The sequence below is a fragment of the Carcharhinus amblyrhynchos genome, chromosome 2 (genome assembly GCF_965287045.1).
Source record: "Carcharhinus amblyrhynchos chromosome 2, sCarAmb.v2.hapA, whole genome shotgun sequence".
NCBI lineage: Eukaryota > Metazoa > Chordata > Chondrichthyes > Carcharhiniformes > Carcharhinidae > Carcharhinus > Carcharhinus amblyrhynchos.
The window spans coordinates 82,568,952-82,581,090 of NC_137325.1; the positions used below are offsets into that span (position 1 = coordinate 82,568,952).

The following is a 12,139-nucleotide window of genomic DNA, read 5'->3' on the forward strand; positions in this document are numbered from 1 at the left end:
CTTGCAGGTGCAGCAGGTGGTCAGGAAGGCCAATGGGATGCTGGCCTTCATAGCGAGGGGGATTGAATATAAAAGTAGGGAGGTCTTGCTGCGGCTGTATAGGGCATTGGTGAGGCCGCAGCTGGAGTACTGTGTGCAGTTTTGGGCGCCGTACTTACGCAAGGATATTTTGGCCTTGGAGGGAGTGCAGAGGAGGTTTACTAGGCTGATACCGGAGTTGAGGGGGTTGAGCTATGAGGAGAGGCTGAATAAACTAGGCTTGTACTCGTTGGAGTTTAGAAGAATGAGGGGAGATCTCATTGAGATGTATAAGATGATGAATGGGATGGATAGGATAGAGGTGGAGAGACTCTTCCCGCTCAAAAAAGACAGTAGGACTAGGGGGCACAGCCTCAAGATAGAGGGGGGGCGGTTTAGAACGGAGTTGAGGAGGAACTTCTTCACTCAAAGGGTGGTGAATCTCTGGAATTCTCTGCCCGTTGAAGTGGTGGAGGCTACCTCGCTAAATATTTTTAAGACGCGGGTTGATGGGTTTTTGATAAGAGAGGGGATTAAGGGTTATGGGGAGAGGGTGGGAAGGTGGAACTGAGCCACGACAGATCAGCCATGATCTTATTGAATGGCGGGGCAGGCCCGAAGGGCTAGATGGCCTACTCCTGCTCCTATTTCTTATGTTCTTATGTTCTTATGTCTTTACGGAGGAGGACGCGAATAGTTTGCCGGGTATTAACGATGGAAAGATGGTAGGAGTTGAGGGCCTGAATGAGATCATTGTTACTCGAGGGGTAGTGCTTGACAGACAAGTGGTACTGATGGTGGACAAGTCCCCAGGACTGGATGGAATGCATCCCAGGGTTCTGAAGGAAATGGCAGAGGTAATAGTGGATGCCTTAGTGATTATTTTCCAAACCTCGCTGGATTCTGGGGAAGTGCCGGAAGATTGGAAAACGGCTAATGTTACGCCGCTGTTTAAAAAGGGTAGCAGGCAAAAGGCAGGGAATTATAGGCTGGTTAGTTTAACGTCTGTTGTAGGAAAAATGCTTGAATCTGTCATCAAAGAGGAAATAGCGAGGCATCTTGAGAAGAATTGTTTGATAGAGCAGACGCAGTACGGATTCGTTAAGGGGAAGCCGTGTCTGACAAATTTATTGGAATTCTATGAGGATGTGTCTAGTGCGGTGGATGGAGGGGAACCTTTGGATGTGGTGTTTCTTGATTTTCAGAAGGCATTTGATAAGGTGCTGCACAAAAGGTTGTTACAGAAGGTTAGGGGGCATGGAGTTGGGGGTAAGGTGTTAGCGTGGATAGGGGATTGGCTGTCAAATAGGAGGCAGAGAGTGGGTGTCAATGGGTGCTATTCGGATTGGTAGTTGGTGACTAGTGGAGTGCCCCAGGGATCGGTGCTGGGGCCTCAGCTATTTTCCATTTATATAGATGACCTGGAGGAGGGAGCCGAGTGTAAGGTCTCGAAATTTGCTGATGACACAAAGATAAGTGGAACAGCAAATTGTGCACAGGGTGTAGAAAGTCTGCAGAGGGATCTAGATAGGCTGAGCGAGTGGGCATGGACCTGGCAGATGGAATACAATGTTGGCAAGTGTGAGGTTATCCACTTTGGCAGGAATAATAGTAGGAAGGATTACTACTTACAGGGCGAAAAGCTGCAGCATGCTACGGTGCAGGGGGACCTGGGGGTCCTTGTGCATGAGTCGCAAAAACCCAGCCTACAGGTGCAGCAGGTGGTCAGGAAGGCAAATGGGATGCTGGCCTTCATAGCGAGGGGGATTCAATATAAAAGTAGGGAGGTCTTGCTGCAACTGTACAGGGCACTGGTGAGGCTGCAGCTGGAGTACTGTGTGCAGTTATGGTCGCCGCACTTGCGCAAGGATATTTTGGCCTTGGAGGGAGTGCAGAGGAGGTTCACTAAGCTGATACCGGAGTTGAGGGGGTTAAGCTATGAAGAGAGGCTGAATAGACTGGGCTTGTACTCGTTAGAGTTTAGAAGGATGAGGGGGGATCTTATTGAGATGTATAAGATGATGAAAGGGATGAATAGGGTAGAGGTGGAGAGGTTCTTCCTGCTCAGAAAGGACAGCAGGACTAGAGGGCACAGCCTCAAGATAAGGGGGGGCGCAGTTTAGAACAGAGTTGAGGAGGAACTTCTTCACTCAAAGGGTGGTGAATCTCTGGAATTCTCTGCCCATTGAAGTGGTGGAGGCTGCCTCGCTAAATATTTTTAAGACGCGGGTAGATAGGTTTTTGGTAGGCAAGGGGATTAAGGGTTATGGGGAGAGGGCGGGAAAGTGGAACTGAGCCACTTCAGATCAGCCATGATCTTATTGAATGGCGGGGTAGGCTCAAAGGGCTAGATGGCCTATTCCTGCTCCTATTTCTTATGTTCTTATGTCATTAATATTGTTCTGGATAGGTAATTTTTCATGATTCATATGTTTTATGAATCTAACTTTTAGTTTGGGGAATGAAATTCTAAAATGCAAGAAATTAAAATGCCCCACGGCAACGTTGGCAAATAAAGTCATGGCAATTCAAAGGGTGGCCTACATTTATTTTATAAGATCAGAGTCGGAAAACCCAAAACAATGGGAGACCACTTTCTAAGTCCTCGTGGAGATAACAATGGCAGTCTCCCTAAAGTACTTAAATTTTTCATGTAATACCTGGAATCAAAAGGTTGTTTTGATGGTAAAGTTAATGAGCTAAAAACACTGCATGGGATTTTATGGCCTCGCTCATCCCAAAACTATGAAATCCTGCCCGATGTCAATGGACCTTCTTATTGTCTACCCCCCCACCCGCTGGTGGGCAGGGTGGTAAAATTCCAGCCACTATCTAGTATATTCCATGGGTACCATGTTACCATGGGGTTCATTTTTTTAAATAACAAGTTATTGGTCTCTATCAATTTCGTAACAATATACATAAAGAAAAGCAATGGTCCTAGCACCCAACCCTTACAGAACCCCAGTATATGCCTTCCTCTCTATTCTCTGTTTCCTGTCACTCAACCAACTTCACAGTCATGTTGGCACTGCCCATTTTATTCGCTAGACTTTAACATTATACACTTTCTAAATGTCTTTTAGATATCCATGGCCAGGAATTTACTTTTACAATTCGGGACTGCTGCACTCCGGCTCACCTGGGTGGTTTCAACCCGCCGGTTTCCATAATACATTAGGTGGAGGGAGCCAAAATAAGCAACTCACCTGCCTCTTAAAAAATCATTAATGGTCAATTGAGCTTGTTAACAAATTAACAGACTGGAATATTACACTGCCCATATAATGCAATCGGCATGGGCAGGCAGGCAAGAGTAGGAATAAGAACATAAGAACATAAGAACATAAGAAATAGGAGCAGGAGTAGGCCATCTAGCCCTTCGAGCCTGCCCCGCCATTCAATAAGATCATGGCTGATCTGCCGTGGCTCAGTTCCACATTCCCGCCCTCTCCCCATAACCCTTAATCCCCTCTCTTATCAAAAACCCATCAACCCGCTTCTTAAAAATATTTAGCGAGGTAGCCTCCACCACTTCAACAGGCAGAGAATTCCAGAGATTCACCACCATTTAAGAATGCCCACTGAGGTGAAAATGAGGGGGGGGGGCGGGGGGCTACATTCTATGGTCATCAGGTGTACCCATCACCACTTTGTGCCTCTCCGTCCACTCATCCAGCCCCCATCTTGCACCCTTAGGGTGCCTGAATGGTGAAGTAGGCTACAAAAACCAAATGGCCTAGTTCAGCTGCTATTTTGTATGCTCGTGTCCAGTGATCTTTATTTAATCTTAGTATGGTTTAAATCCAGACAAATAATATTTTGTCCTCTATCTCTACCTCTTAAGGCAGTATCCAATGAAAAGGCTGTATGCTTGAAAACTTCCCAATCTCCAGTCACACCTTCAACTTACAGGGATGCTGAGGAAGGAGAGGGCAATGTTACCTCAAAACGGTGCGAGCTTGGCTAGGCAGTAATCTGGAAGGTGCCATACGGTGCAACAGATAATAAAGAACGGGAGCATTGGAGAGGGCATTCACATGAAACATGCAGACAATTTACTGTTATATTGTTCAATGTCCACAAGCTGCACTCTATACAATGAAGATCTTTAATCTTCCTCATATGTATTCTGCTGTGACCAACTATTGAGCATTAGTATAGTTTAACCAACAGATTTTCAAATGGAAATCTTGTTGCTTCATGAAGGAGAGCTCAAAGTCCTTAAGGACATCAGATTTCTATATTTTTCTGCATTAGTTTTGTTGCTTGTTTTCAAAAGTGACAATACTTTTCCCTTTGAGTAGCTATAAAAAGATTGAACAAAGGGTCTCCAGGAATGGATCAATACAGTACCTGTACCAAATTCCTCACACCCAAAGATTTTAAAGCACTGATTTAATCTAATGTGCAGATAACTGGGAAGAACAAATTTGTTCAGTGTGTAACAGTTGGTGAATTAACAGCTCTTTAACCTTCTGTCAATTTCTTCATTAAAACATGTTCCAATATCATAGATAAATGAAATAAAAATTAGGTTTCATATATTGGATCTTCCAAAAAAATTATTATATGTGGGTGTCAGATTGGGAAAAGTGGATTTCCATAGATAATTAGTAGAGAAGCTGCATAAATACTGCTGAACACTGCAGGTTTTATCAATGCTAAACACAGTTTTACAACACGAGTGCATATTAAACACAGGTCACAGCCACATCACAACATAACTTAAAGAAATGTTACCTGAGTGTCTTTTATCACCAAGTGGAGATTATAGTCCTCAAGTATAAATGGATGTTTATTTACAGAGACCAAAGCTAAATTAATAGCAGGTAGAATTGCTGCTGTGATGTTAGTGGATCTTGAAGTCTGATTCACAGGCAAAAGCCCCAGGATTGGAATGTTTTGCCGTTCTCCTGAGGCTCTGAGAACAAACAGAAAGTAAACACCAAGAATCCACACACACCTCCTGTCCCAAATTGCCATGGTTATCAGTCCGGTCTTTCCTTGTCTTTGTGTATTCCACAGACTTGGTTTGACCCTCAGAGAATCAGTCAGAATGTCATAAGGGATAAAGAGCTGTAATCTGCACATCAGACCTGCTCAATAAATCCCATCTTTCTCAACGAGATCTGTCTACTGAGCTACTTACAGTGCTCTCCGTGACAGACATGGGTCATTCGAAATCCAATCCAACTGTAATCATATTATTATATAATTTGTCTCCAAATCAATTTCAATGTTGAATCTCAATTCGAGCGATTCCAACAAAAAAACTGATATTGCTATGTAGATATAATTATTGAGGGTTTATTTTAGATAAGGTAATAAAATATCTCAGAAGTTTTGATTGCATTATTTTCTTTTTAAATAAGCTTTGGGTTCTCGAATATGAAACTTCTTTGTATTCTCAATTGTAATACTTCCAACCTGAATGTTGGTCCTTTTGGAACTGATTTCACTTTCATTGGAAATTCCCCGAGCTTTGAGCATGCCTGATAAAGTCCTCCTACACGAAAGTCATCAAAACTTTAAAGCAGACAAGGTTACCTTGCTTCATTACAGCTCAACATTTTGGTGTGAATCATACAATCTATATTTATCTACATACGGCACAGTGATTGGTTAAGCAACAAGAACCATCCACGGCCTTTTTTCTCTTGACCACCAGTTTCCTGGCATCATCTTGTAGGTGCAATTCCATGAGTGACAATGATTTTCCAGTACCTTGCCTCAAACTGTCATTCTTCACCTAACAGTGAACAAAGAAGCAATTCAACCGCAAGGGCTTTTTTAAATTGCTTATACTTGTATTCTCAGCCACTAACTAGAAACAGTGGAAAACAATTCAGAATAGAAGTGGAAAGCTTAACTGATTTTTACCGCAGCCATGCCAGAAATGCAGAGGTTAATTACAAACAGATGGTAGGTGTCCTCATAGTTCATGCAACAAAACACTTCACAATTGAGCTAGAGCCAAGTCTGACTCTTGTGCCTGCATCACACGTACACTCAGTAGGGAGAATGTGACTAAGTCTCCCACAAGCCACTGGCAGGAAGAACAAGGAGAGACAATATAACATTAAGAGCCCAGGTGGTATTTATGGCTCCTCTCACCTGCAGGACTTATTGGTCCTGCCAAAGGCAATGCCATATTTTCCAGTCCCATCCCGCCACAACAGGGCTGTAAAATTCTACCCCACAATTCTAAAAAGAGGTTGGTCCAGTTGGTTGGACGGCTGGTTTGTGATACAGAGCCAATGCCAACAGCGCAGGTTCAATTCCCACAGTGGCTGAGGTTATTCATCAACCTTGCCCCTCGCCTGAGGTGTGGTGATCCTCAGGTTAAATCACCATCTGTCAACTCTCCCCCTCAAAAGGGGAGAGCAGCCTATGGTCATCTGGTACTGTGGTGACTTTGCTTTTATGACAGTATGGTGGAGGCAAGTTCAAACATGGCTTTCAAAAGGAAGTTGGATAATTATCTGAAGAAAAGAAATTGTGGGATTGTAGGGAAAGGGAGGGAAGGGGAACTAACTGAGTTGTTCTTGCAGAGAACCAGCACAGACACAACACACCAAATGTCCTCCTTTGGTGCTGTACCATTTCATGAGATGTTACATGGGTGAAGAATGCATGTTGTGGAGTGAAAATTTGATGGATTTTGGTTTGCTCCAGTGATTATCATCCACCACTGGCCAAGACAAAGAGCCATACCAACAATGGCTTGAGTCCATGAACACATCTGCTTTCTCTGCCTCCAAGGACAATAAATAAAAAGCAAAGAAAACCTTGAATTCTTTCAAAGACAGATTGACATCAAACATCCATAGAGTATTTTGTATCATCAATAAGCTCCAGGATAGGGATCTTAAGTTGAGATAAGAATTCCAATGTCAAAATCACTATTACTGAAATAATATGTCCATTCTCATATTTTCTCACAATGATTTCAGCAAAGCTTTTCATGCTCGCTTTACATCTTGGTAAAGTAGAAGTCTAGTTATTGTTTGGTTGTTCAAGGCGAAATGAATTAAAACTCCTGTGCAATTGTAAATATTATCAAATCAAATATTTAGATGTACTTAAGTGCCTTTGGCCTCTTTCTCATGGTAAAATCTGGTGAGAGGTACTCAGGGAGCAAGGTTTTAATTTATAGAGTTCCTATTAATAACATCATGTGGTTCAGATGATCAAATTCCAGAGCATAATTTCATAGAATCATAGAATGGTTACAGTATAGGAGGGCATTCAATCTGTCATGTCTGTTCCAGTTCTCTACCAAAACAACTCAGCTAGCCCCATTTCCTTGGGCCCTGTAATTTTCTTTTCTCTTCAGATAACTGTCCGTTACTCATTTGATGGTCCTGATTGAATCTATCTCAATCATACTCTTATGCGATGGAGACACGATGGCAGAGTAGTATTGTCACTAGTTTAATAATCCAGAGACCTAGGACAAGATCTGGGCACCTGGATTTGAACCCCACATGGTGGATGGTGAAATTTGAGTTCAATAAAAATCTGGAATTTAAAAGTTTAATGATGACCCTGAAACCATTGTCATAAAAACCCATCACTTATGCCTTTTAGAGAGAGAAATCTGCCATTATTACCTGATCTGTCCTGCACATGACTCCAGCCTCACAACAATATTGTTGATTCTCAAACTGTCCTCTCAAAACCAATTGGGAATGGGCAATAAATGCTGGACCAGCCAGCAAAGCCCACATCCTGTGAATGAATAAAAAAAATTCCAGTTTGTGGTCTGGAAACCATTCTATGATTCTATTCCTTGTGCTGCCACTGCTTCTTTGACCTAAAATCATTGTCCTCAAGTTCTCCATTAATGGGAGCAGTTTCTCACTATCTACTAGAACCAGACCCCTCTTGATTTTGAACACTTCTATCAAATCTTCTCTCAGTCTTCTCTTTGTTGAGGAAAACAGCTCCAGCTTCTCCAATCAATCTAGTTCCTCGTCCCTGGAACCATTCTCAGAAATCTTTTCTGCACTCACTTGACACCAATTACTCACAATGCTTATGTCCAAGCTGCCACATAAAGAAAAAAATTTCTCATTAATGAAAAAAAGGACCATTTTTATAAAACGCATGACATAACTGACTAAAATTACCTTAAAATGTAGTCTAATAATTTTTGAGAAATTTTAAGTATGAACACCCTCACAAATCCATGTCAGCTTTTGCACACAGCAGTGGAGAAGGCGGCGGAGGAGGTGTCATTTCAAGATGGCAAAACAGAAATATGTCTTATTTGTAGCACTGATTCATATATTATCCTGACAAGGGATAAGAATTCAGAAAAAAGAACAGCATATAGACAACTGTAGGCATTCACTGGACATAGAAAGATAGGGACAGGAATAAGCCTATCATTCCTGTTGCATCATTTTGCTAGCCAAGACAGCTCTTACAGATAAATCCATTGACCTGTTCTACCAACTTGGAAGAAAGGCTGTACTCAAAAGGGAGCTCAGATCAAAAATAGGACACAGTCAATTTGCTGATCAGTGCTGCATTTGTTGGGAATTAGGAATCAATAAACTTACCTTGTTACCTTTTCAACTGTAATCACATTCATTTTCCATATTGTTTAATACTCTTCATTCCTAAGTTGTTACGCTTCTTTTAAATAATTTAATTAAATGGGCATCTATTAAAAAAGTGTACTTTACATTCTCACAGCCCTTTGTTGAAGATTGTTTTCTGTATTCCTTTTAACCTGCTCAATTTTAAACTCAAATCCCCACACCCGATTCTTTACAAGAGGGGTACCATTCTGCATCAACCTTGTCAAATCCTTCAATATTTTAAAGCAGCGATTCTCAAACTTCAGAGACTGCTGAGCAGTCAGAGTTTTCCAAGTGTGCTTAAAATAATATATGAGACAGTTTACTGAACAGGGCCATCCGTTTGGTGAGTGACTGCCCAGGACGCCATGGTCAGAGTTTGGACCTTGTTTTGCCAGCATATAGTAACTTAGGACCATTTGCTGTTGTTTAAGGCACTGTGAACCTTTTGGCTTCAGTCCTTGTGTGGAGTGATATGGTTAATGTTAACAGAGTCTGCGCTTTTTGCACTGGTGCTCTGCCACTCAAAGAAACACAAAGCAACAAAACTTTGCCTCAGACAATTCTTTTGCTGATCTTCCAGAGTTTTACAGGGCCTTACCAGATGGATACAATCAAGTATTATTTTTAATTACATTGGATTTTAACAGGTTTTTCCTGGGGCTGCATCCTGCAATTCCATCAAAAACAATAAATGTTAGCTTCTATGTATGATTTACAATTCTCATTGTCAAATATTTCACCAAAGATCAACTCCACAGTGAAATACAGGCACAAAAATCACACTGATATCTATAAGCGATTGCTGTTTGATTTTAAACCAACATTAAACACTTTACATGGATTATCACATATCCTCGAACCAAAAATGTTTTGAGAACTATACTTTAAACAGCTTAATCAGGTCACCCATAGGCCTGCTTATTCCCAGAAAGTATGGCCTAAGTTTGCCTGGTGCAATTACAGCTCAGACCCTTCATCGCAAGGATTATCCGAGTGAAGCAAAACTAGAGAATGCCAGCTGTGGGTGAGGTCAGAGAATTCCAGCCCATGTCTTCTGATCATTGCGGCTCAGTTATTCAATAGTTAAATTTGCATCAGTAGACCCTTACTGCCATATTTTCACACTTTGTTTCCTTTTCCTTTTGCAAGTAGTCAAGTAATTATTCTCAGGCAAGAACTCATATGCTATTATGTAATGATGAGGAGGCACTAAGGCTTTAAGTGAATATCTGCCAAAGAGAACATTTCAGTTTAGTAAATTGAAATTGAGACACAAAAAGAACTGTTTCCATCCAGCCCACTGAATTCATTGCCATCAGCAGAATCACTTGAGCTGTAATATTTCCCTCTTGTTCAGATAATTTATTATATTTAGGACCTTTGTCCTACCAAACCTGTGTTTATTCATGCTTTGAAAATACACTAGCCTCCAGAACTAATTGTCATCCTCTAGATGTATGACTGAAGTTCAGGAGCTCAGTGCATGGAGAAATCACAAGAGTGAACCTGCATCATATCATTGTGTGACACACTCTAGAATACCAGCGTGCCTCTCCACTGAATTGGCAAAGCTTTTATCTTCTAATAAAGCTTCCACTTTTGTGGACTTTAATATATACTTAAGAAGATTAGCTCCATCAGTCGGAAAACAAGGTGAATGGAAAGGAATATAAAACCTGCAGGTGAGACAATATTGACACTTACGAAGCTCCCCAAAGAACCTTCAAGAATGGTGCTAGCAAAGACCTGGGGGCAGGTTGTCTTGCCTGACAGAGCACTTGGTTCAAAGATGGTGTCTGGTGCAGATGAAGCTGAAGGAACATGGAATAAATAATGAGATAAAATCAAGAGCGATAATCAAAGCTCTGAACCTGATGATAAAACATTGGTTTCTCATTTCCCTTCAGATTCATGTCCCAATTTCTTTGCAAATTATTTTGATCATTGTACCTGGAAACTTCCAGGTAACATTATTTCAGGGTGCTGGAATTAAAAATGTAAACTGAAAAATACATTTCAGAAGTTACATTCTAGCTGCATTAGTTTTCAAGCTTCAAAGAATTATTCCATCTATTGATCTGTGTATTGTATTGATACTGCATAATTATAAGGCTCAGCAACATGCCTTCCCCAGTGAAGGTGAAGTCATGATAACCTGTCAACTAATTAAATACTTCTCAAGGAATCCTGACATGTGAAACTCATTACAAATAGTAGCATTCCTCCACTATAGATCAGTATTGAGAATAAATCAAACAAAGGGTATGTATCAACAGATAAATTCAGTTCTCCTGCAGTCCCAGTGTTGAAACAAGCAATTAGGAATCAAGCTTCTTACAGTTCCTCTGACCTTCTCCCCCTCTCTCTCTGAGTGAAGCTCAATACTGGAAGCATGAGAATATTCAGAATTTGATGGAACCTGATTCTTTTCCTTTTTGTATGTTATTTCTTCCTTCTGTTTCTCTCTTTTGGTTAATGTTTTTTAGTCAACAAATTTATCTGTAGGGCAAAGGCTCATATTGTATGTCTCCTTGCTTGCAACAGAACAGAATACAAGATAAAGAAAAAATACTTGTGTGACACCACATTTAGGCTATAAAAACTTGTAGATTGAAAGGGGGAAATACATAGGATGTCAGACAATAAAACAGAAACAACATTTGTTGGAGATACTCAATAGCAGCATCTGTGGAGAGTGTAACAGAGTTAGTGTTTCACTTCATTGACTTTTCATCAGGTTCTGTTGCACTCTGTTTCTCTCTTTGACAGATCCTATCAAACCTACTGTGTATTTTCTGTTTTGATTTCAGATTTCCAGCATTCAAAATATTTTGGTTTTACTGTTGGTTTAATGTACTGTCCAGTTTCAAGATCCTGGCAAAGAATAAGTTATAAAAATGTAATGCTGCAATAAGTCTTAAATTCAACACAATGAAGCTGCATGGTGATGGATAAGTATGATATTTATGCATGACGGAAAAGAGGCAGTGTACAGATCAGGATTTCAAAGTATCCAAGTGAAAACTAGTTTATTTCAGTTTGACTATGTATACATACATACACTTATGGCCAAAAGGTGGCACTATTCTACCCCTTCCTCTTTCATGAAAAAGCTACTTGAAAGTATAAATGCCATACAGCTTATATACATTTATTTTCTTCCCTTTTTTTAAAACAAACCAACTTAACCTTTGGTTTCCTATTCCTAAGCGGGTAACTTCTTTCTTGACCCAAATTTTCAAAACTTGGAGAAGACTTTGACCTGTTTTAGCTTGAGTCTTGAGTGTTTTCTCCAACAAAAACTGATTTTGCCTTTGACCTTCAATTGAATGAATTTTCCACTCCATCAGACATGTCTGTCTGACTCGGTTCTGAACTGGTTTCAGGCACAGCTTGTGTTGCAATAACTACTGGTACTTTACTTGTATCCCACTATCCAATTAATCAGCTTAGTTTGATTCTTCCCCACTTCCTTCTTCTTTATTAATGTCTGAAGGTAAAACATGATCTATATATATACAAGACTG

General features: G+C 40.7%; 1 protein-coding gene across 3 annotated transcripts in view; it reads right to left on the reverse strand.

The window, feature by feature from the left end:
- gabbr2 (gamma-aminobutyric acid (GABA) B receptor, 2) overlaps nucleotides 1–12,139 on the reverse strand; it is a 909,903-nt gene that overhangs the window by 870,384 nt on the left and 27,380 nt on the right. Inside the window, exon 1 of one of the 3 annotated variants that reach the window (XM_080208042.1) lies at nucleotides 4,762–5,045. The exons of the other annotated variants lie outside the window; for them this stretch is intronic. Coding sequence (XP_080064168.1) covers nucleotides 4,762–5,004 — 243 coding nt within the window. The 5' untranslated portion in view covers nucleotides 5,005–5,045. Of the gene's footprint in view, nucleotides 1–4,761; nucleotides 5,046–12,139 lie in introns of those variants that run through there. 3 annotated transcript variants of the gene reach the window in all.